At 29.8% G+C, this 26,540-nt stretch overlaps 1 protein-coding gene across 2 annotated transcripts; it reads right to left on the reverse strand.

Annotated features, from left to right (window-relative positions):
* Positions 1–3,561: 3,561 nt before the first annotated feature.
* LOC122498393 (membrane metallo-endopeptidase-like 1) lies at positions 3,562–26,502 on the reverse strand. 2 transcript variants are annotated; one of them, XM_043606091.1, is made up of 18 exons: positions 26,345–26,502; positions 15,652–15,701; positions 15,309–15,461; positions 15,072–15,155; positions 14,829–14,986; positions 14,564–14,722; positions 14,158–14,265; positions 13,941–14,079; positions 13,763–13,847; positions 12,544–12,670; positions 12,286–12,465; positions 12,099–12,211; positions 11,671–11,729; positions 4,646–4,697; positions 4,488–4,576; positions 4,308–4,393; positions 3,968–4,138; positions 3,562–3,882 (listed from the first exon to the last, which is right to left on the reverse strand). In XM_043606091.1, exons 1-18 carry the CDS (start codon positions 26,368–26,370, stop codon positions 3,709–3,711), a joined length of 2,013 nt encoding a protein of 670 aa, XP_043462026.1. In that variant the 5' UTR covers positions 26,371–26,502; the 3' UTR covers positions 3,562–3,708. The 2 variants fall into 2 exon arrangements, with proteins under 2 accessions (XP_043462026.1, XP_043462027.1); XM_043606092.1 differs by having other exon boundaries at positions 3,566–3,882; positions 12,544–12,634; positions 26,345–26,500.
* Positions 26,503–26,540: the final 38 nt, after the last annotated feature.

A 26,540-nucleotide genomic window follows, 5' to 3' on the forward strand; every position in this document is an offset into this window, starting at 1 on the left:
CCTTTCAGGAGAATCACCCAAATACGCAACTTTTTTTAAAAGAAAGTATAGTGTTTCGATGAACTCAAAAAATTTTACGATACATTTTCCGAGCACATCGCTTTTTTCAACAAAAAAAAATGTCTCCAGTTGTGAGACACTCATTAAAAATTGCTAAAATTTAATAAGTTTGACATAAAACGTTATGTTTAGTAGAAATAATTAAATATATTAATAATATATATTATTATATACTAAATAATAATATTTATTCGCCAAAATATGACTATTAAATAAACACAATTTAAAAGCTTCAACAAGAGCATTAAAATTGATTTCTTCTGAATCAATTGACTTTTTTCCACTTGACATGCCCAAAAATGCTAGAAAAAAAATCAAAACAACATTTAAATAGTATGCCTGCAAAGTCGTATTTTTTATGCTGCCCAGATGGGTGTTGACACCGTCTCACAACTGGTGATATGCTGTGTCTCACACCCAGAAATTGGCGCTATTTTGAAAAAGGAAAATTAAATTATTTTCAACCGTAGATTGGAACAATGCAATATTGCATTACAAAATATAAGGAAGACACTAAAAGAAAATGCCTTACATTTACCTTTTCCAATTAATTAACTTGGAAAAAAAGTACTTTGCATTTATTGAAAAAACGCTTTTTAGTCGATTATCACACACAGTGTTGGTATTTAACAAAAACAGTTTATATATCCGCTTCGGCGTACACGAAAAAGTTGGCTCATATAAAAAGAAATGTTTTTATATAAACCAATCGGCTTTTTAGTATTGCATGTTAAAAAAAATTGACTGTCTCACAACTGGAGGTGTCTCACAACTGGAGACTCTCCCCTAACATTTTTTTATCTCGATTTTAACGCCATCAATGATAACATCTTGTTTTTAGGGTTCCGTACACCATAGGTGTACTGACGGAACCCTTATGAAATCACTCGTGTGTCCGTCCCAGCCACGCAAAATGGGCTGTCCCCCCCCTTAACTTCTACAAATCTGAACCTGGTGAGTTGAAATTCGGTAGGGATCTTCAGTTTTAAGTGCAGATTACAGGAAAAATATAGCGAACCCGATTGACAAACATATTTGCGAACTAGGAGGGGGAAAGAAATTCAATTTTTTCGAAAAAAATGCTAAAAATGACCCTGTCCCCCCCTTAACTTTTACAAATCTCAACCTTATGAGCTGAAATTCGGTATGGATCTTCAGTTTCAAGTGCAGATTACAGAAAAAATATAGCAAACCTGATTAGTGAAGATATTTGGGAACTAGGAGGGAAAGAAATTGAATTTTTTTGAAAAAATTGCAAAAAATGACCCTGTCCCCCCCTTACCTTTTACAAATCTTAACCGGTTGTGCTGAAATTCGGTAGAGATCTTCAGTTTCAAGTGCAGATTACAGGAAAAATATAGCGAACCCGATTGACAAACATATTTGCGAACTAGAAGGGAAAGAAATTCAATTTTTTTCGAAAAAAATGCTAAAAATGACCCTGTCCCCCCCTTAACTTTTACAAATCTTAACCGGTTGTGCTGAAATTCGGTAGGGATCTTCAGTTTCAAGTGCAGATTACAGGAAAAATATAGCGAACCCGATTGACAAACATATTTGCGAACTAGAAGGGAAAGAAATTCAATTTTTTTCGAAAAAAATGCTAAAAATGACCCTGTCCCCCCCTTAACTTTTACAAATCTTAACCGGTTGTGCTGAAATTCGGTAGGTATCTTCAGTTTCAAGTGCAGATTACAGGAAAAATATAGCGAACCCGATTGACAAACATATTTGCGAACTAGAAGGGAAAGAAATTCAATTTTTTCGAAAAAAATGCTAAAAATGACCCTGTCCCCCCCTTAACTTTTACAAATCTCAACCTTATGAGCTGAAATTCGGTAGGGATCTTCAGTTTTAAGTGCAGATTACAGGAAAAATATAACGAACCTGATTGGTGGAGATATTTGGGAACTAGGAGGGAAAGAAATTGAATTTTTTCGAAAAAATTGCAAAAAAAGACCCTGTCTCCTCCTTAACTTTTACAAATCTTAACCGGTTGTGCTGAAATTCGGTAGGGATCTTTAGTTTTAAGTGAAGATTACAGGAAAAATATAGCGAACCTGATTGACGGACATATTTGCGAAATTGAAGGGCAAGAATTTGAATTTTTCGAAAAAATTACACTGTCCCTACTTTAACTTTTATAAATTTAAACCTGGTGAGTTAAAATTTAGCTTGTATATTCTTTTTCAAGTGCAAATGATAGAAAAAAAAAAGAGAATGTGATTGGCGAAGATAAGTACTATAAAAGAAAAAATGAAAAGATTTATTAATAAAATAAAATAATAAAAACATTTATTCAAAATTTAAAAAAATATATTACTATTTAAAATTTTTTTTTTTTCAAATTTTGTAAGAATTTTTGAAATAATTTTTTTATAAAAAATGAGTTTTATTTTGGTGTACGGAACCCTCGATCTTAATGCGAGTGCAACTCGCACTTGTCCGATTTTTTCTTTTCTTCCTTGATTACGTTTGAGAAGACTATCAGCTCCGTTTTATCACTGTTTATTTTTATTTTCCATTTTTCATAGTATTCAACCAAAATGTTGAGATACTCTTGTATCTCAACATACAAATGAACATATGAAACACATACAAATGTGTTTCAGAGCTAACCATCTTCTCAAACTGGAAACATAGAGAGCAGTGTCGTCGGCAAAGAGTGCCACTTTAACACATTTATGTGTGGGCAGATCACTCGTATAGTAGATAAAGAGACAAGGCGCAAGAATACCTCCTTGCGGTACTCCGGCCACCACTGATTTTTCGGAAGACTCCGCATTATTTACAGTGACTACAAAAGTTCTGTTTTTAAGATAATTTTGAATTATTTTAAGTATGTATAGAGGAAGTTTAAAGTTGTTTAATTTGTGTATGAGTGCTTTATGCCAAACGGTGTCAAAGGCTTTGGCCATATCAAGCAGTACCATTGTTGTATGTTTATTTTTATTAAATTCTGTGCTAATATAATTTGTTAATTTAAAAAGTTGTTGAGTGGTGCTTCTATTTGGTCGAAAACCATATTGTTGGGGCTGAATTATTTTGTTATGTTTTTCAAATTTTGCAATTCTATTGTAGATTATTTTTTCAAAAAGTTTACTAAAAGTTGTTAGTAAACTGATAGGTCTGTAACTTTGGGGGAAGAATGGTATTTAACTGACTGGGATGCATATTTTTATACTCTCCATGAGTCGCAGGAGTGGGGGAAGCTTCGCAGCTTTGACAGTCATTGGCTGTGGGAAATCGACATTAACGCCTTACGTCCCACTCTTTCTTCTCAGCATCCAATCATACTCCAAGCTCGCAGGAGTATACAAAACACTTGCGCGACTGAAAGAAGATCATTTTTACTTCGGCAGCGAAAGAGAAAGCTACATTTGGGACGACGTTCTAAAAAGATCGTCAGGATATAAGAAATTCAACTTCAGGAAAATTTTTTTCATGATTAATGTTTATCATAAATACACCGCTAATTTTAATTTTCTCTCAAGAGACTTTTTATTTATAATTTTTTTTAACATTGTATAAAATATTTTTGTTAAAGACAATAAAATATCTGTTATCGTAGTTAATATTCTTTTCTCTACAATTTTTGTAAAGGAAAATTCATTCTAATTATTGGAAATTAGAAGCATAAACAATGAACTAAGGAATTGGAGCCTCCCAGAAGTCGCATTTATCTACTGGATTCATATGTTGACCTTCTTTGCAATTAAATGCTTCTGCAAAAGCCTTCGAATTCTGTAAAGGACCAATGACTCTTGCTTCGTCTGATGAATGAATTGACAGAAAGTAATCTACATTTTTTTCACAAAATTGCTGTCAAAGAAATTAATAAATATTACATCTGTATAGATATTGTAATAAAATGCAAAAAATTACAACGATAATTTTTAAGTTTTACGTTAGCATAGGTAATGAAGAATAATTGCTTTGCATTCCATTCTTCGAAACCCGGCAGTGTTAGATCTCCTAACGATGGATCGTCATCAATTACTCGTCTCATCGCTTCAAATGCCAATTTTAATCCTAGTACATCTGCAAAATTTTCATTCAAGGTAAACGTACCATCTTCCTACATAAGAAAATTGAAAATAACATAAACAATTAGTACAATTAACAATTATTTTCAATCAATTTTATAGGATTGTATATGTATTTTTCATTGTACATAACTAAATACAATGTTTGACAAGAATTTAAGGAACTTAGGGAATATGTTTATATTCTGAACTTGTTATTACCTTTAAATTATTAAACTGATTCACGAGACAACTTTTTTTTTCATCAAATATTTTTGCAGTGTATGAATTATTCTCTATCCATGAAGCTGTAAATGAAAATTATTTCTATTAGAAGATGTATGTAAATTTATGTAATATTGAAAGTCAGATTGGTAAAATGATATATTGTAATATACTTACATTCGTACATAAATGTAAGAGATGAAATATCTACTGAATGAGACATTTCATGTCCAAGTAGAACTCCTAAATTTGCAATATTGTAGGCCCTGTTTAATTTGTGTGTTAGAAATAGATTGTAATATTTTTTCATTAAAGTAGGTATAGAAATAACTTACATTGGTGCATCCTTATTAAAGAAGGGTGTAAACAAAAGTGCTGGAGTCAACACTTAAATAAAAAACATAATTTTAAATAATATTGATGGCTTGATCGATCACTCCGAGTCAGTCAGAAAGATAAAAAAAAATTAAAAAATTATTCTTTACGTTTCAACGGCACAACTGTCCTCTTCAGAAACTGAAAGTTTATTATAATTTATAAATATACGTACATAAAAATTTACAATTAAAAAAAGTTTAAAATAACTAGGTATTTATCATAAAGAGAATATAGAAATAAATTTTGACATATTTAAACAATTTGTCGATTGTTTAAAGGTCTCGCTTGACACGATTGCTAATAGACATTGCTCAATTATAAAGTCATTAAAATAAGTGTGAAGAGAGGGAAAGTAAGTTCATTGAACTTATTACAATACTGCGAATAATTAAGAGAAATGTCAAGGTGTCACTAAACAATGAAAAGGCTATAAATATTTTCTCTCATTAAGGAAATGAAGATAACAATTACTAAGGTTTTGAGTATCATCTTTTTTGTTTATTGCATTCTTTTGCAAATTAATATGAATCATTTGGGGGTCGATTCTGTAAGTTTCCCACTCCCACTTTTCACTCCCACTTCCCACTCCCACCTTGTACTTCCCACTCTCATTTCCCACTTCCACTCTCACTTCCCACTTTTACTGACACTTCCCACCTTCCACTTTTCACTCTTACTACCCACTCCCACTTTCCACTCTCACTTTCCACTTCCCACTATCCAATTTTTTTTTCACTCTCACTTCTATTTCCTACTTTTACTTCCCACCTTTAACTTTTCACAACCACTTTCTACTCCTACCTTACACTTTCACTTCCAACTCCTACTTCCCCCATTCTGTAACTTTCCCACTGTCACTTCTCACATTCCACTCCCACCTTCCAGTTCTCACATTCCACTTTCATCTCTCAATTACCACATTCCACTTTTACTTTCTACTTTTAACTCTCACTTTTCACTCCCATTTTACACTCTCACTTCTTACTTATGCCTGATTAACGATTAAGAGTTCAAGGTAGAAAGTGAGAGAAGTAAGTGTGAGTGTAAAGAAGGGGTGAAAAATGGAAGATAGAGCTTAAAAGTGAAAAGAAGATGTAAAAAATAGAAATTAGGAAGTGAAAGTAGAAGATAATAAGTGAGAGTGGGAAGTGCAAAAATACGCAATGAGGGAAGTGGGAGTACAAAGTGGAAAGAAGGAAGTGGGAGGAGAAAGTGGGAGTGTGAAAAGTGGAAGGTGGGAAATAGAAATGAGAGTGAGAAGTGTGAGTGTGAAATGTGAAAGGTGGGAAGTTAATAGTGGGAGTTGGAAGTGAGAGTGGAAAGTGGGTAGTGTGAGTGGAAAGTGGAAGATGGGAAGTGTGAGTGAAAAGTGGAAGAGGGAAGTGAGAGTGGGATAATAAGAGTGTGAAGTGAGAGTGGAAAGTGGGAGTGGGAAAGTTACAGAATCGACCCGATATTAGACGTTTGCTTTCATTAAATTCTTTGTCAAGTATATAAAAATTATTCCAGTCAAAGTCATTAAGTTTCTGTGAGTATCAGTAAAGCCAATTTTAGCTTTTTTGTGTTCGTTGATACGAACTCCCACCATTCTTTTTGTTTCACCAACATAAGATGCTGAACAATCCTTATACCGTATACTGGGGCTATTAGGAAAAAAATAAATTGTGTTACTTGCTTTTGAAAAATTGTTGCTGCGGTAACTGGCAATACTTTTCAATGCAATAATTGTGACTATTAATTATTTTGTGAACAGTAGTAGCTTGTAAGTGACTTAATGTGTTTTAGTGAAGTTTCAAACGTGGAAAACATTTGATCGCTGCACGGAAAAAATTAATTTAGTAAATTTTACGAAACTAATTTTGGAATAGCGGATACGGAGAGGAGTTTAGTATAAGTTAAAACAGAATCAATAGTAATAAATGATGACTGCGTTTCTCGAAAACTCAAAAAAACTTCTGTGGAATTCACAAATTATCGTTTGGACGTTCTAATTCAAGAGTTTTGTAAAATGTTTAGCCTGAAGCGCATGCGCCGCGGAAAAAAATATTCACGCGGAGAAAAAAACGAATGAAGCAGAAAAAAGAATTTCTTAAAGTACCAATGAGCTCTCAAGACCATTTTTTCTCGTCTTCTATAGGAGATAGATGATTGGTTCGACACATGTGACTGCACTCTACAACGCAATGGTTCGCTTTGATTGGCTTATTTTATTCTAACACTAACTTAACGGAAATACGCATAAATATAAACGAATTCTTACGCAACGCATATACAATATAACTCGCACTTGTAGGTTTAAAAAAAAATTATTTATAAATTTACTTATTCCAATTTTCTAAAAAAAATTTATTTATAAATTTACTTGTACAAGAACATGAACGTGTTCATATGTACAAGTACTTGTACATGAACCCGTACAAGATCATATACATTTTCTTGTACTAGTTTCTTTTCTTGTACAAGTCTGTACATTTTCTTGTACAAGTTCCAATAGAAGAACTTGTTTCAAATCCGTATACAAGAAATTGTACATTTTCTTGTACAAGTTCAGCTGCTGAACGTGTGCATTTTCTTGTGCAAGATCTTATACAGGGATTTTCAGTAGGGTGAAGCATGCACCAGACCATGTGCAGTAATAATGTACATACTAAACTGTTGATTTAGAAAATGATGTTAAAACCGTTAAAAATAATAAGTGATCTATCAGTTTTTATCTACTTCTATCTTTCTACTTTCAACAGGGTGATCAGCAGTGCTAGTAAATTCTTATCTGAATTAAGAATGATAAGACTTAATTATATTTGAAATAATTTTAATGACTTTTTTTACATAAAAAGTATAAAAAAATATTTTAACTTTCTGTATTTTTCACTTCAACTTTATTTAAGCGTAAGGCTTTGTGTCCCTCCCAATCTTTGGCATTAGAAATAGTAGTCTTTTTGTAAAATAAAATTAACTGCAAATCAAAACAGCCGGATAAAACTAGCAGTCGTACTCAGCACCAATCTTTAGGCATTAACGGTGTTCGATGGTCTCTTAAATTTCTCGATAATGTGCGACTAACAGTTATCACCCAACAAATACGGCACTGACCAGTTTAAATGACGTGAAATTGGTAAACATTCATTTTCTAACAAATTTTTCTCTGTTCACAGGCACTTTTTACAAAATATGACAACGTACATTTGTCACAAATGTTTTTAATTACCTGAATTCAAAAGATTTTGTTAATCCATTCAGAAACGCAGTTGCAGGATTGGAATTACCATAGCAATGTAATGTGAATCATTTTGACAGCTGAGCCTTTACGCTCCCTGCATGCTTCTGCCCTCTACTGGCAAAATGGCTGTAACATACGTCTTGCCGCCTGTCATTACATTACTTTTGTAATTCCAATCCTGCAACCGCGTTTCTGCATGGATTAACAAAATCTTTTGAATTCAGACAATTAAAAACATTTGTGACAAATGTACGTTGTCAGATTTTGTAAAAAGTGCCTGTGTGCAAAGAAAAACTCGTTCGAAAACGGTTGTTTACTAATTTCACGTCATTTCAAACAGGCAGTGCCGTTTTTTTGGGCGATAACTGTAAGTCGCACATAACCTACAAATTTCAGAAACCATCGAACGTTCTTAACCACTAATTAATGAAATTAATAAAATAAAAACTTACTAAATTTGCTATTTAGTGGATATTGATTCTCAAATAACAATACTTGATGGTTTTTTAAATCATTAAGTATTTCTAAATTTAAAGGAGAGGCATATTGGTAGATGACGCCTAAACATTGATGCTGAGTACGACTGCTAGCTTCAGCCGACTAATCAAAACACATACAAACACATCAAAATCTATTTTTTTCAGTGCACATTTAAAATTAAATTATACAGAAAACAGCAACAACGTAGCACATTATTATTCACATAAAACAGAAGCCACAACGAATACTGAAATTCACAAAGAAAATGCACCATACGCTGACTGATCTAACGACGCAAAACGACGCGACGCCATTAGGCGCCATGTTACTTAACAGCTGGGCATACATCGACGCATGCGCATATAACATCCTAGACCAAATCTAGACGGTCTTAATAACACCGTACTAGACGGACATATTTGACTTAGATTTTTTCTAATAAGCCCATCTGTTAAGTCACTGATTCGGGACTTGATGGACCGTGTAGAATTAGACGGACTTGATGATTGCAAATCGGGAAATCATTGGACTCTAGACTGCCACAATATTTTTCCACACGGGATATTGATCTCTATATGTGACCTGGACAGTGAAAAGGGACCTTACGTGCGAAAACAAGTTTTCGAGAAAACAGCAGTTAAAGTTTAACTTAGAAAAACCCTTGTAACTTTTTTAAATATTAAAATTTTTTAATTAAGTTAGGCTTATTTTCTTCACTGTGGATCACAGCATCAAAATAAAAACATACAAGTAATGAAATTTTTTTTTAATAATAATTGTTTATATAAATTAATAACAAACACCCCAAACATAGAAAAAATAATCTAAATTTTCTAAATAGTTACAATAAGTATAAATAAGTGACACATGTTTGTAAGGGTTTTCGAGGCCGCTGATTACGAATATAATGTTAAATTGACAATTTGACAGTTGACAGCTGTCAATTTCTCTAAAAAGTGATCGTTTTTTGTAAACAAGACCTTAAAAATAAGGTTTTTGAGGTCGTTGATTACGAATATGATAACAAATTTGAATTTTAACTGTTGACAGTTGGCAGAAAAACTGTCAACTGTTCTAAATAATAAAAAATTATCGTCTTCGTTATTTTAATTTCTATAATAACAAAAAATCAGTTTTTTTGTATTTTTACTCTTGTCTTTTGACTTAAATTTTTTTTTTTTTAATTTCTAATCAACTTATGACTATTTGGTTTTCACCATCTTAAAGCGCGATTCAAACCCTATCCGAATCAACAAAAAAGCAAAAAAATGATTTTTTGACACGTAAGGTCCCTTTTCATAGACCAGATCACATATACAGCAGACAAGTTAATACCGACGCGACGAGACAAACTTTAACATATCTATTTATAACGCGACTTTTGGTACACCCCGTATAGAATTTTACGAAACTCTGTTCGAGAATTCACGATAGACAGCGAAGTGGAAACTCAAACCACGCGTTTTTAGATTGCACGAAACATTTTTACCATTTTCTAATAAAATGTTCATCAGGAAATACGAAACATTTCTACATTCAAGCTTGTTTTAGAAATTACAAAACTGGTTGCAGTTTCTCGAAAATTGTTCTGCTTAAAGTAGTGAAAGTTTCTGGGTTTTTGAAAAACTTCGTCAAGGAATCTTAAATATCCGCTAGTGCGAAATTAGTTTCGTAAAATCTGCTGAACTTATTTTTTCCGTGTGAGGTAAGTTGTTTCATTTTTAACTTCTCAAAGTGATTGTTTTTTATTAATGGGATTTCTTATGGGAATAACTTTATTGAGTTCACTAAGTAATAAATATGTTTATTTTGTATTTTCAGTAGGATTTTAGAAACAAATACCAAATTCATAAACCGTGGGTATATAAGGAACACAATTCTTTCTTCCGAATTGTTAAAGTGTGTTGTCAAAACGTAAGTTTTTCGTAATTTCTTTTTTTTATCACCTAATTTGGTTTTTAGTGTTCAAAGATGGTTCGAAATTGTAAAAGAGTGGTGGGACCGACAAGTCGCAAAAAACGACCAGTGATTCCATCATCGACCTCAACTGATAATACCAGCAACGTTTAAAACACACATTCGCTCTTTTAGTTTTGTTTTTCATTTGTTTCAAATTTTGTGTGTACTTTCGAGCAATAAAAAATAACTTCTTTAACTTTAAATACGTTTTCCAATGGTTTTTACCGCCTTGTTCCTAATAGCCCCATTTTGTAATTTTGAAAAATTGCGTCTTTTTCGTCTTTCTTATGCTTAAAATTCCAGCTTCAATGTGTTCGCCAAGATCAAGCCCTTTTTGATTAAATTATTCAAAACATTATTATTGGTTGGTACAGTTAAAATATTATGTTGTTTAAGGGTTAATGATGTTTTTTCATACAAATTTTGTACATATCGTAAAAAAACTTTTGGTGATCTTCTATATAAAAATGAATTTACATGGTTTTTTTGAACATTGGATTCTATAGAACAAATGCGTTTCGTATTTATCTATAAAATCAATATGGTAATTAATACAAAGATCATTTTATGTCCGCAGGTGAGACCTACAATTTAAAAAAAATCCAACCCAAAAGCTCTCCATAATCTCGAGATATTTATGAAAATGTAATGTTTACACATACACGCACACACACAGATACGGAATGAAATTTTTTAAAAATGTCATTTTTGAGATCAAATAACATAAAGATATGTCAAAAAATCGAACTCGAAAAATTTTGAGATTTGACATCTATAGACTAATTAATATATGATCATCCGGAGTAATGAAATTTTTAATCTTTTCAATGAAATCAAAACTATTGCGAATATATGTAAGATTCTGGTTTTGGTATAGATTGATTTAGAATATTCAACAAGCTTGGAAAGAAAATATGTTGGTTAACATATATAGTGCAAACGATTTGTCTAAAAGGACAATCCTTTTTATGTATTTTTGGTAGGCCATAAAACTTAGAAGGATTCGTATTAGTTTACGTCAGAGCAAAGTCACTGTATGATTTGATCAAGTATCCACTTATATTCCAATATTTTAATAATTCATAAGTATTAGATAAGTACGTATATTTATAAATTATTATAATAAACTTTCAGTTTCTGAAGAGGACGGCTGTGCCGTTGAAACATAAAGAATAATTTTCTAACTTTTTTATCTTTCTGACTGACTTGGAGTGATCGATCAAGCTATCAATATTATTCAATACCACCGAGTGAAAAATTCAAATCAATATAATTTTAAATATATGTTTGTTTATGTATGACTTAAGCAAAAAAGTTACTTACAAACTTTATTTTCAGTGCCGGTGAAAACTGCGTTTAAATAGATTCCTCTCTTTGTCCTTCTATAAAGATTTCGTAAATTGGTAACTTATAAATATAAATATAAATTTTGTCACGTCACCATAACTAATAATAATAATGGTAGTCAGTCAAGAAAATGTTGTCATCAGAAGTAGTCGTCGGTACAAGAGAAAGAATTATTTTGAAAATTAACCGCACCTAACATCTACGAGAAAAGTATTTGAGAATCGCCTTTAGAACATAGTCATGTGAATTGAATTAACAGAGTATTAGTTTGAAAATCAAGTACATCACATCTATCAGAAAGAGAGTATTATATCTGAATCCTACCCCAGTAAAGTACACCAATTAAAAATATTACACAAAAGTCATAGACACGTCTTATAGCTGTCTACCTGTTAGCTACTTACCTACTATTACCACTTTCCCCATCCTGCTTCTCTAGAGAAAATTCAAATATATTCACTATCTCAGCCTTTTTGAAATTAATAAAATTTTGAAGACCAATTGGTGTAATTTCAAACTGTATAAAAAATATATAACTATAAGTTCCCTGAGATAATATCCTGTAATTTAAACATAAGTACATTTTCTCACATCATATGACATTAATTTTGTCTCTAACATAAAATGGAAATCAATTTCAATTATATCTGTTATTTTGAGTATTATTTTCTCTACTTCCTTTACTTCAACCTCTTTTGCACCATCTTCGAGCCAACTATTTAAAATTTCTTCTCGTAATAAGGGTTTCAAATAGTTAAATATTCTCATGACCTAAGAAAATTAAAATGTTAAAAATAGAAGAACAGTAAAATTAAAATATATAAAGTGAAACTGATTTTATTTGCTTACAGTACTCTTTCGTTCCTGAAATTCCTCACTATTCATTATTTCATTATTAACTCCTGAGGTTAATGGTAAATCATTTAAACATTTTTCAGATCTATTATGAAATGTTTTTCTTTTTAGAAATTTGTAGCTAATGAATTAGTATAATCAGAATTTATATTGTAAATATGTAGTAAAATATTGACATCTGTCAATGAACAAAATTAAAAGAATTGTGTTCAAATTCCAAAACATACCCGGTAAGAAGCGAGGAATTGAAAAGAATTCAGAAGTTCATTTCTTTTGAATGGGCGAATTTCCAAAATAATCCAATTCCTCGGTGGAACAAGGAAAAGTAGCAAAATCTATTATTCTTAATTGACTTCACCAAAATATGAAACGCGCATTCAAAAGAGTGAGAGAGTACAACAAATCAGTAGAAATTTCTATTCCACTGAATTGCTTTACTATCACTCAATATTTCACTTGAAAAAAGGTTAGGTTTTGAAAACTTGACGTTAAACATTGAACACTTGAAAATTTCTTTCATTTATGTCAATAAGAAAATTTTTTATTTTATCGTAAGCACTGTGCGTTTTTAACCATATTTTCACTAGTTTTAATATTTCATTTTAATAATTTAGCACTGAAATCACAATGAAATTCACACGACGCGAAAAATAGCTGTCACTGCGTTTTATTTTAAGACAATAACTAGAGAAGCTCCTACAAATAATTGGAAAGATTAGGCTTTTTCAAATTGTTTGTCAAAAGTTCTATTCCTTTTAATGCGTTTCTAAAATTCGAAGCAGTCATTTGAAAAGAATAAACAATTTCTATTCGTTTGTATTGACTTCGTAGAATCGTTTAAAGTCGATTGAAAAGAATAGCTATTTCTTATTTTTTTCAGTTCGCTTTTACAAGATTTACTTTGTCGATTCAAAAGGATAGAATTCTGTATTTTTTTGGAACGTTGAGCAGCAGAAAAATTTTGCGCATTTAAAAAAATGGAAACTCTTAATTCTTTTTTATCATCTCATTGACACGAACAATAGAGAAGAATTAATTTTTCTGATATTTTGCTGTTCACAGAGGAATTGGGTTTTTTTGGAAATTCGCCTATTCAGAAAGATTAAAAAATACTCGTTTAACAGAATATTTCTGGAAATTTAATCTTTTTCTATTCCTCGCTTCTTACCGGGTACATTTATATTTGAAGATTAAAATTATATTCATCGTGTACCTCTTAAAAGATGTCATTGTATTCTTGATGTTAGTATAAAACAATACCTTGTCATCAAATTCAAAATTGTAATGCAAATATATATCTGAAAATTATTTATCATTGGAATTAAAACAAAGAACAGAATATTTTTAAATTATTTATAATAGATACTCTGTGACAAAAGAATGCAACTTACAAATTATCTCGTCTGATGTTCTACTTATGATTTCACATAATTGACTTAAATAATCCTCATCAATTTTTATTTTAAATGATGGTCTTACAAACTTTCCATTACGACCAGCAAGTATTTGAAGAAATTTAAGCCAATTTATCTGAAAATAGTAGAGAGGATATAGAAATATTTATGTATTAAATTGTTTCATTATTCTTGCTTAATATGTATGTATTACCTCTGATTTAGGACTTAATGATGAGCAACGAGATTCGTATATTTTTTGTACTTTCAAAACATCTCCAGAGATTAAATAACGTTCAGATGATTCTCCTTCATTAACGATCTACAAAAAGTTAATTTATTAAATTGTTATTAAAATTAGCTGTAAATTAATTATAATTATTAAAATTGAAAGAGGTTAAAAACTGGAAAAGTCAGAACACATAAAGGTCGATTTTATATTATCCCTATAATCAGGATCAGATGTTTGGTCGTTAGATGCAATAGGTGTTATGTAATACGAACTCTAGGTAACCTCTTCAGGACACTAAAAAGAATCTTAGCACAACGAAAATTAAATAACAATAGTAGCACGAAAGATTCAATTTTATTTAAATCTAGATGAGGATAATTTAATTTACCTCATTAATATCCTGTATAAATCGTAATAATGGTTCTCTGAATTTATTATTCGACCCGTGCTGAATGCCAAAACGAATTTTAAAGAATAAATCTATATCTTGAAAGTCCAACATTTCATATGGTACATGGTTTGTTTTAGACATATAGGGTCTAACAATCTATATAAAATTTGTACCATATTTAAACATACACAGTTTAGGATATAAACAAAAATAAAAAGGTTTAAATTTCTGAATCGAATATAATTTAAAAATTAATTCTTACACTGAATTCCTTACTTTCGTCTAGCATAATATGAAAAAGAAAAGTTTCACCAATTTTTTCTGCATAATATTCAACCAGTCTTTTCCAATTTAAATTAAATCTGTCACTCTTTGTTACTAAATTCACATAGAAATTACTTCCTTCAACAAGAGAATAATCTGCAAATAAATTTATTAGAATAAATTGAAGTATACTTATTATCTGTAAATTGATGATAACAACATTATTCTATCACATAATTACTTGTATCCATGCAAGCCTCATAATATTTCTTTTCCATAATTAGTTTTACATTATCCTCATTAATATCACTGCTTTCTAGAACATCTTAAAAATGAATGACATTTTCGTAAAATTATAATTTTTAATGATTGTTAGAAATGAATGCATATCACTGCAAAAAGAGGTGACCAAGACACCTCTTTTTGCGATGTAGGACAAGGATTCCTTTATCAATTTCTTTACTGTTGCGTATAGTACCTTTCATTTTTTGAATTAGATATTGTTTACTCATTTCCATCACATTCCAAACTAATTTATTGGTCCAATAATTTTCCCAATTACCACAAACATGATTATAAAAATTGTTACATGGATCTACCTTTTTATCCATTCCGTTAGTGATAAATTCACCTATAAGTATCATTCATTAGGTATAATTTAATTTGTGTATAGAATACTTTAAACAAAGGACAAATATGCTTAAGGGGATATCAAAGTTGATGTAATTACATGGAACTACTTTAAAAAAAGCCTATCGACGTTGATTCCCTCTTAAGTCAGTGTATCTTTGCATTTTTCGTACTGAAATAATATAACTTACCAATTTCATTTAAAGTCATTTCCTCGCAACAAACTACTGTAAATAAAAATCTGTAAACGAAAATGCGTAAATCCTTCAATAATTTCTTTTTATTAGGAAATATGAAAGATAAGCTAGAACTCTAGTAATTTCAGAGGTCACACCTCTCCTCAACAAATTAAAGACTCAATAAAGTGGTGACTTTAAGTTATGGTCACATCTTTTTAAGCACATCGAAAGTAATCAAATGCAATGTTGCAGAAAATCCCAGCTGCTCTCCTTTTCAAAATATTAAAATAAACGTTATTAGAGTTTCGTACACCTATGGTGATCAACGAAACCATACTGGCGAGACTCTTGCGTCTGTAGCCAACTTCGTGTACCCTCCTAACGGCTAAACTATTTGACCCAGAGAGCTCTTTGGTAAAGATATTTATTTTCACACGTAGATTATAGAAAACATATAGCGAATGTGATTGGAGGTGATGGTCATAGCGTTGTCAAGGAGCTTGTACGATTTTTGTCAACAAAGGCGTATTATGGTCACTCAATGCTAGCTACTGTTATGCCTCATTGTCAGAAGGAAACTAAACATATCCTAAATTATATATATTTAAATTGTCCGGCATCAGTGATTCATACCTGATTTATTTACAGAACGTAAAGCTCTTATCTTAAGGCAGGTTTTAAAAAAAAGAACTGTTGAAATTAAATTATAAAAGTTTTTATTTGAATCCTTTACAACTAGAATGAAATAGAAAGATAAAATTTTAAATATTAGTTATTTACATTTTAAAATTATTCTGTGAGTCGTAGACTCAGTAAGCGATACCTCCTTCAGTGTGAAGTCGAGAAAAACACCTCGACTAGCGGAAGAATAGAATGTAGTAGATTTCCCTCAAATTGTTTTCGGGTCAGCCAAAGTGAAAGGTCCGGAGTTCAAGTGTAGATGTAAATTAGATTGAACACCCCTCAGCTTAAGAGTGACCGAATTATTTATTTGACGTTGATCTCGAGGCAATGTATGGGACGCATGATTATTCCCCAAATGTCATTTTTCCGAAATGTCATTTTACCGAACTGCACTTTTGCGAATAGTCATTTTTGCGAAAAGCCATTTTTGCGAAATGTCATTTTTACGAATAGTCATTTTTGCGAAAAGCCATTTTTGCGAAAAGTAATTTTTGCGAAAAATCATTTTTGAGGCATTATTCCTGAACTGCCCCAAAAATAAAAAAAAGTTCTTGGATTTCCTTTATACTTTGGAAATATGTTACCCTAGTAGGTACAAGTTACTACACCAATTTACAGGTCCAACCCCCCACCCCAATCAAAAGGGTGGGGGGTTGAAATTTCAGCTTCAACTCGAACATGCATTCTTTAAACATTTGTAGTTTCTAGTTAAATTATTCAATTAAAAAAAGTAAGTAGTGTTTTAGAAAGGTTTTTTTGTGTACTTTTAAAATATTTTATTTATATAATAAAAAAAAAAATTTTTTTTGCAAAAATTTTTTAAAATAAATAGTTATTTGCAATTTTGTGCAAGTTCGGTAGTTTTTATTTTCTTTTTAATAATCTCAAATGAAAGCTTGGGAATTCCCCTAAAAGAAGATATAAGTCTGAAAATGGGCCGAAACAATTTGCCAAAGATATAGTGTAATAAGTAAAATTTGTCCGTCCGCTCGCGCACTCCAGCGCGATGAACAGTGGGATTTTTTTTCAACTTACTATTGAAAATTGTCTAGAAACTACAAATTTTATCGGATGTTGATGTTCTTGATTTAAAATTACTAAGAGATCCATCAAAGTCGATTTTTGAATTTTTAATTGTTTATTTTTTCTTGTTACTCAAAAATTTGACAAATTACAATATTTTTAGAAAAAATCATGTTAGTTTTTTTATTTTTCCATTACACATCATCGAAATCAATTTAAATTAGTCTAGTATGACCACCGGACAATTAATAAAGCATAATACAATTTATTTAAATTGTTGCAAACAATGTTAATTAACAAATAGATTACTTCGGACCTTCTTCATAAAAAAAATTGGTTTTTTTGCAGACAAGTTTAAATTTATGTCTAATTTAGTAAAAAACTATTTTACAGTTAAAAATTATCATTAATATTAACAATTATATAAACAATAATCAACTTCCTTTTGTATTTGTAAACATTTTCGTCATTTTTCAAACTTTAAATATTTATATCATATGTACATTCTTTCAAAAACTTAAAAAATTTATTTGCTTAAACAATTACATTTGTTATAAACAAATTTTTCATTTTTAAACAAATAATTAGCTTTTTTTATCAAACAAAATTTTTCCCTTTTTATATTTACTATCATAAAAAAGAACTCCTTAATGAAATGGGAATACTATAAATTATTCATTTAATTTTAATAAACATTATAAGTTAACAAATATTTAACTTCGTTCTTTTTTCACAGAAAAAATATATTTATTTATATGCATTTAAATGTAAACTGTTTTAACTGAATAATGGTTTACTTCATTAAAAATATAAATATTTCTTAACTTATAATGTTCGTTAGAATTAAATGAATAATTTATAGTATTCCCATTTCATTAAGGAGTTCTTTTTTATGATAGTAAATATAAAAAAAAGGAAAAAATTTTGTTTGATGCAAAAAGGTACTTATTTGTTTAAAAATGAAAAGTTTGTTTATAACAAATGTAATTGTTTAAGCTAATAAAGTTTTTATGTTTTTGAAAGAATGTACATATGATATAAATATTTAAAGTTTGAAAAATGACGAAAATGTTTACAAATACAAAAGGAAGTTGATTATTGTTTATATAATTGTTAATATTAATGATAATTTCTAACTGTAAAATAGGTTTTTACTAAATTAGACATAAATTTAAACTTGTCTGCAAAAAAACCAATTTTTTCTATGAAGAAGGTCCGAAGTAATCTATTTGTTAATTAACATTGTTTGCAACAATTAAAATAAATTGTATTATGCTTTATTAATTGTCCGGTGGTCATACTAGACTAATTTAAATTGATTTCGATCATGTGAAATGGAAAAATAAAAAAACTAACATGATTTTTTCTAAAAATATTGTAATTTGTCAAATTTTTGAGTAACAAGAAAAAAATAAACAATTAAAAATTCAAAAATCGACTTTGATGGATCTTTTAGTAATTTTAAATCAAGAACATCAACATCCGATAAAATTTGTAGTTTCTAGACAATTTTCAATAGTAAGTTGAAAAAAAATCCCACTGTTCATCGCGCTGGAGTGCGCGAGCGGACGGACAAATTTTACTTATTACACTATATCTTTGGCAAATTGTTTCGGCCCATTTTCAGACTTATATCTTCTTTTAGGGGAATTCCCAAGCTTTCATTTGAGATTATTAAAAAGAAAATAAATACTACCGAACTTGCACAAAATTGCAAAAAACTATTTATTTTAAAAAATTTTTGCAAAAAATTTTTTTTTTTTATTATATAAATAAAATATTTTAAAAGTACACAAAAAAACCTTTCTAAAACACTACTTACTTTTTTTAATTGAATAATTTAAGTAGAAACTACAAATGTTTAAAGAATGCATGTTCGAGTTGAAGCTGAAATTTCAACCCCCCACCCTTTTGATTGGGGTGGGGGGTTGGACCTGTAAATTGGTGTAGTAACTTGTACCTACTAGGGTAACATATTTCCAAAGTATAAAGGAAATCCAAGAACTTTTTTTTATTTTTGGGGCAGTTCAGGAATAATGCCTCTTTTACGAATCGCCATTTTTACGAATTGTCACTTTTGCGAATCGACATTTTTACGAAATGTCATTTTTGCGAATAGCCATTTTTGCGAAAAGTAATTTTTACGAATTGTCATTTTTTCCAAAAGCTATTTTTGCGAATTGTCATTTTTGCGAAATTTCATTTTTGAGAAATGTCATTTATGCGAATTTTCACTTTTGCGAATCGCCATTTTTACGAATTGTCACTTTTCCGAAAAGTCATTTTTGCGAATTGTCATTTTTGCGAAAAATACAATAGTAAACTTGTAGGTATATATAGATTCACTATTGTATTTTTCGCAAAAATGACTATTCGCAAAAAAGACTTTTCGGAAAAGTGACAATTCGTAAAAATGGCGATTCGCAAAAGTGACAATTCGCATAAATGACATTTCTCAAAAATGAAATTTCGCAAAAATTACAATTCGCAAAAATAGCTTTTGGCAAAAATGACAATTCGCAAAAACGACAATTCGTAAAAATTACTTTTCGCAAAAATGACATTTCGTAAAAATGTCGATTCGCAAAAGTGACAATTCGTAAAAATAGCGATTCGTAAAAATGTCAATTCGCAAAAGTGACAATTCGTAAAAATGGCGATTCGCAAAAATGAAAATTCGTAAAAATGATTTTTCGCAAAAATTACTATTCGCAAAAATGGCTTTTCGCAAAAATGACTATTCGTAAAAATGACATTTCGCAAAAATGGCTTTTCGCAAAAATGACTATTCGCAAAAGTGCAGTTCGGTAAAATGACATTTCGGAAAAATGACATTTGGGGAATAATCATGCGTCCCGCAATGTATTCCTTAGAAAAACAGAAATGTGATTCGCAGTAGAAATTATCTCCTTGAATGAATTGGACTAAGACGAGACTCGAAGAAGACATGGTTTTCTGGACTGTAGTCGAAGAACAAACCTGATGACAATACACAACTAGTTAAGTTGGTAACGGTCATTGAACTGACACGAAGAACGCAGATATTTGATAAGAGGGTGATTTCTAGTCTAGCTCGAAGAAAATAGGTAGTACACAATACACAATTAGTTAACTTAAAGGCGTTTCCCGGACTGATACGAAGAACACTGGTAGTTGATTCGGTGGTGAATTTTGGACTGAAGAATTCGGCAAAAGTGGTACCTTTTATAGGTTTCTTTTGCAAGGGAATATTACGACATACCACCCACTTTTATTGTTTTCTGGGTCAGTTTTTTTCTATTGATTTAATTTTTAATTCCTATATGTTAGACAAGTGAGGACTCAATAGAAGGGTGAAAAAAGATTACCATAATTGGTATCTGCTATCCAGGTAAAGACTACTGAATCAATGTTGCATTCGGTTATAAGAATAGGAGGATTCAGATTTTAACTTTACAAAATATTTTATAAATGTAAAATATAAGTACGTCGCGATGATGTGACACTACGTGTGCCGGTGATGCTGAGTTCTTTAATATAACTCAGCAGGTCAATAAACTTGTCATTATTGCCCTTGGGGCATAAAGTTTCCATTATTGCCCTAGGACAATAATGGGGACTTTATTGACAGCTGGATTATAAGGGAGAACTAAGTATGCGCCTGTACAGGTAGATAAAGTGATTATAATGCGCCAGAGTTGCATAAATTAACAAAAGGATAAATTCTCATCATTATAGTATCAGTTTCCTTTAGCTTGTTTCCTCAGTTCGAAGCCTTGTAATTTATAAATAAAATGGGCACAACAATTAAAATATTCGTACTGGTCTTCTTCTTAGTCACAACATATGGTAAATTACTTAAATAAATATTTTGTCTACAAAAAAACAATTTTTTTTAAAAAGACTAAAGTTATCTATTTGTTAATTAAAATTGTTTTTTTAACAATTTGAATAAATTGTATTATGCATTATTATGTGTCAAGTGGTTATACTAGACTAATTTAAATTGATTTCAATTTTGTGCAATGAAAAAAGAAAAAACAAACAGAATTTTTTACAAAAATATTGTTAATTGTTAACTTTGAGTAACAAAAAATAAATAAACAATTAAAAATCCAAAAATGGGTTTCAAGGGATCTCTTAGAAATTTTATCCCCTTTCATTTAAGAGCAAGAACATCAAAATCCAATAAAATTTGTAGGCTCTAGACAATTTTGAAGAGTAAAGTGTAAAAAATTCCACTGTGAGGCGTCCCGGGTAAAAGATACTGCGCTAGCACTGAAACGTGGTCGCGCTTCCACAAAAATTGCAATATCTCAAAAACTATTTAAGTCTCCATCGTTTTCTTTTTTTAAGTGAAAGGTGAAATTATAAGGAATATTTTATTCTTTACAGTAAATACTCAAAAATCAGTCCCGTGCTTAATAAATCGATTCAACCCAAGTAGAGATGTAATACTGGCATAGTACTGACCCAGTACTGACTGACAGTATAGCAGTACTGACTCTAGTACTAAATCAGTACTGGGAAATCCCTGGCTGGTAGCGCTGTCCAGTACTGATTTTTTTACCGGCAGTCAGTACTAAGTCAGTATTAAAATATCACTGGCAGAACACCGCCTAATTACTGATTCGCAGGTAAAATTTAGTAAATTTGGAAAATGCTGTAACGCGTTCTCTAAAACAAAATTTACCTTTAGAAGCTTATATTAATTTGTTATTTGATTATTAAAGAAAAAGGAGTAATTTATTGAATACTAATAATTATTATTAATATTTCTGTAGTAAATAAACTTTTACGAGTAACAATAAAAATGTAAATAATTAGCAAAATTGCTTTTATTTAAATAAGTTTTAAAAAAAATTTCTTTTTTTTCATTAATTTATACAATCTTATTTAATTTAAGGGGACACCTAAGTGGAAAAATGACAAAAAAATCGATTTTTTTTAATTTGATTTTCTAAAAGTAGACTCAATTAGGAATAGAACAAGACTTTTTAAAACCTTTTCTAAAGAGTAGAAAAAATCTGATTACATGATTCTGAATACCATGAGTTTTTAGTATTTTTTCTTTTTTCGTGTCTCCTGTCAAAATTGTTTTTTTCCAATTTTTTAACTTTCGGTTCGCTTTTCTCCGAATCTACTAAACCGATTTGTAATTTTTTTTTTACTTTGTTCAGTAAGGTTCCAAGAATACGAATAAGAAGTTTAACATCATTTTGAGTTGTACAAACGGAGATATGAGTCAATGAATCAGAGAAAATGGGATTTTTATTTTGCTTTGGGTATAAATATTCATAAAAAAGTTTCTATTAAAGATAACGTCGTATTACTTCTTATTCATATACTTGATTATATTTGTAATCGAATAAAAAAAGGGCGAACGCAATTGGAATAATAGTTTTCGAGAAAAGTGTACCGAAAGTTGACTCTTTTTGCATTGTTTTTAGGTGACTTAGGTGTCCCCTTAATTAATTATTAAATTATTATTATTATTGTTGTTTATAATTATTTAAATTTATATTTTATGTAACACTGTTGAGAATTATACACTAAACACTAAGAACTAAGACGGAAAAATATCACACGCACGAGAGATCGAACCCTAGACCTCGAGGACGCAAGTCGAATACACTAACCGCACAGCCACGCAAGCTTGGAAGTGATTTTACTTAAACTTCCTTTTGATCTATGGGAAGGATATATACAGTACTATAATAATGAATTCACTGTATATTATATTTATTTAAAGAAAAATTATTATAAATATATGTTTTACATATTTATATACATTTTAACAAGACATTCACATTATATATTAATTAATAGGTATAGCATAAAAATATGTTACAAATTAATAATTTAATTATTTATTTATTATTTTTAAATTATTTAATTATTTATTATTTATAATTTGATTATTTATTAAAATAATAATAAAAAATGTATATATTTATACATTTTTATTTATTAAAAAAAATTTTTTAAATTTTATTATTAATAATACATAATAGTAAAAATAATTAATAAATACCTAATAATTTATTATTATGATATACCTATTAATTAATAATTAATAATATATTAATTAAGTGTCTGATGTTATTGTCGATGAATAATGTTTATAAAAATCTTGAAAAATATTTTAATAGTTAATAAATCAAACGATGTTGTTTGTTTTTTAACTTCTTCGCAGTACTGATTTGGTGTTGTTATGCCAGTTTTCTGCCAGTACTGGTTTTAATACTTTTTCAACTCCAACGTATTACTGTTTCGGTTTTGGAGTCATTATACTCCCAGTAGTGATCGGGTTCCGAAAGACAGTACCGACGGTCAGTACTAAGTCAGTACCATGCCGGTGTTTAACTCCGTCCTAACTCCGGACATTTCTACTTGGGAAAATTTTTTTTTGTATTTTTGTAAAAAAAAATTTTTTTTCTTTTGCAAAATTCTGAAAAGACATGATTTCAAGAATAACATATTTTAATTTTATCGAAATCCATTAAATTGTTTCGGAAATATTCACATTAACCCTTTAAGGACCAAATGTACAAAAATTTTATCCGAACTTTGGGAGCAATTTTTAGTATGAAAACGGATTGCTAAAAATTTTGCAATAGACATTTCTTAAAGCTCAGGAACCGCTCTTTCGAATGCTGCAATAACAAATATTGAAAATTTATAAATAAAAAAATTACATACAGTTATTTAAAAAAACACAATTTTTTAAAGATTTTTTTTTAAAAATCAAATTTTTTTATTATTTATGGCGAAGGAATACGTCTCAAAGGTAAAAATATCGCGTCAAAAATGTCTAACCTAAAATGTTGTAAAATAAAAATTAGAAAAAAACAAAATGGCGGATCAAAAATGGCGTTCAAATTTGACTTTTTAATAACTAATATACAGCAAGTGCACATTTTTTTAAAAACCTCAAAGATTCGCTTGAAACTGGTTACTCGGGGGTTTTTGGGGTCGCTAATTACAAATATGATAATAGTTTTTAAAAGTTCAAAATGGCGAATCCAATATGGCGGACACTTTTTTCAAAATTTCATCGGATTTGCTTGAAACTGGTTACTCGTGGGTTTTTAAGGTCGCTGATTACGAATATGATAATAGTTTTCAAAAATTCAAAATGGCGAATCCAATATGGCGGACACTTTTCAAAACTTCATCGGATTCGCTTGAAAATAATTACTCGGGGGTTCTTGGGATCTCTAATTACGAATATGATAGTAGTTTACAAAAAATAAAAATTTCGGAGCATATACATTAATTTTTGTAATGTTTTACAGTAGTAACTTCAGAATTGCGTTAACTTTATTTTGTTGTAAAATATTTCAATTTTTATTAATTAATTATTTAATAATTCGAAAAAAGCGTCATTTTTTCGTTTTAGATATTGAAAGTACACATCTTAAGCTTTTTTTGGTACAAGAAAAAGAAAAAAAGGGTCCTTCTTGAAAGAAAAATAAAAAAAAAATTTATACCAAAAACATATAGGTATATATTACTTGGTGGTTAATTAGTCATACATATTACTAACTACTGTGAAAATATTAGCCCGATCCAACAACTTGCAATTTTGACTTTGGTACACTCGATAAAATTTGCCCCTTAAACATAATTAATCTTTAATTATGAGGCTTCAAAGACAGACAAAACTCGATAATAACAAAGAACAGTTACTATTAGTAATATTATTATTAAGTTTAATATTACTATTATATTTTACACAAATTATTTGAAAGCAAAAAAGGGTTTACATTTTTATAATTTCTAACCTGCATAATGTACATGCTCCGAGATTTTATTTTTTAAAATCTACTATCATATTCATAATCAGAGACCCCAAGAACCCCTCCTAATCAGTTTCAAGTAAATCCGATGAACTTTTAGAAAAAGTATCCGCCATTTTAAATTAGCCATTTTGAATTTTTAAAAACTACTATCATATTCATAATTAGAGACCCCAAGAACCCCCGAGTAACCTGTTTCAAGCGAATCCGATGAAATTTTGAAAAAATGTCCGCCATTTTGAATTTTTAAAAACTATTATCATATTCGTCATCAGCGACCCCAAAAACCCTTGAGTAACTAGTTTTAAGCGAATCCGATGAAGTTTTAAAAAATTTCCGCCATATTGGATTCGCCATTTTGAATTTATGAAAACTATTATCATATTCGTAATCAGCGACCTTAAAAACCCCCGAGTAACCAGTTTCAAGCGAATCCGATGAAATTTTGAAAAAAGTGTCCGCCATATTGGATTCGCCATTTTGAATTTATGAAAACTATTATCATATTCGTAATCAGCGACCTTAAAAACCCCCGAGTAACCAGTTTCAAGCGAATCTGTGAGGTTTTTAAAAAAATGTGCACTTGCTGTATATTATTTATTAAAAAGTCAAATTTGAACGCCATTTTTGATCCGCCATTTTGTTTTTTTCTAATTTTTATTTTACATCATTTTAGGTTAGACATTTTTGACGCGATATTTTTACCTTTGAGACGTATTCCTTCGCCATAAATAATAAAAAAAATTTGATTTTCAAAAAAAAATCTTTAAAAAATTGTGTTTTTTTTAAATAACTGTATGTAATTTGTTTATTTATAAATTTTCAATATTTGTTATTGCAGCATTCGAAAGAGCGGTTCCTGAGCTTTAAGAGATGTCTATTGAAAAATTTTTAGCAATCCGTTTTCATAATAAAAATTGCTCCCAAAGTTCGGATAAAATTTTTGTACATTTGGTCCTTAAAGGGTTAAAAAAAAATCTTATAAAAAAATTCAAAATGGCGTAACTTTTACAATTTAAAAAATTTTTTTAAATATTTTGGTACATTAATTTTTGTTATCAAATATAACAACTTTACCAAATTACAGAATAGAAGATATGCAAATTGTAATTTTTCTGACGGAGTTTTACCCAGAACAAACATACAGCGTGGTGCTAAAGTGTAAGTACATCTATCGCCTTTATAACTATTTATAAGATATAAAATAAATTACTTACAGTATCGTAAGGACCGAAAGTATCATTTGGACGCCTTTTATTTCAAAATGAAACGAGATTAATATTGTTCCAAAAGATAATTTACGGTAGAAGAAGCAGTATTACGTTTTGAATTATTAGGTTTGCCTCGAATTTATACCTGCGCCTTATCATCAACAAAAATTGCAATTTTTTCAGATATTGAAAAAAATACATA

This window comes from Leptopilina heterotoma, unplaced genomic scaffold (genome assembly GCF_015476425.1).
Source record: "Leptopilina heterotoma isolate Lh14 unplaced genomic scaffold, ASM1547642v1 Lhet_15, whole genome shotgun sequence".
NCBI lineage: Eukaryota > Metazoa > Arthropoda > Insecta > Hymenoptera > Figitidae > Leptopilina > Leptopilina heterotoma.

What these genes read in the sequence shown, in the direction of transcription:
- LOC122498393 (XM_043606091.1), bottom strand. Translation starts at nt 26,370, where the DNA reads ATGATACTTTCGGTCCTTACGATACT. An exon ending in TCTAATTCAAAAAATGAAAG is followed by an intron (nt 15,156 to 15,308) that starts GTACTATACGCA and finishes TTCATTTTTAAG; the next exon opens with ATGTTCTAGAAAGCAGTGAT. An exon ending in ACGAAAGTAAGGAATTCAGT is followed by an intron (nt 14,723 to 14,828) that starts GTAAGAATTAAT and finishes AATTTTATATAG; the next exon opens with ATTGTTAGACCCTATATGTC.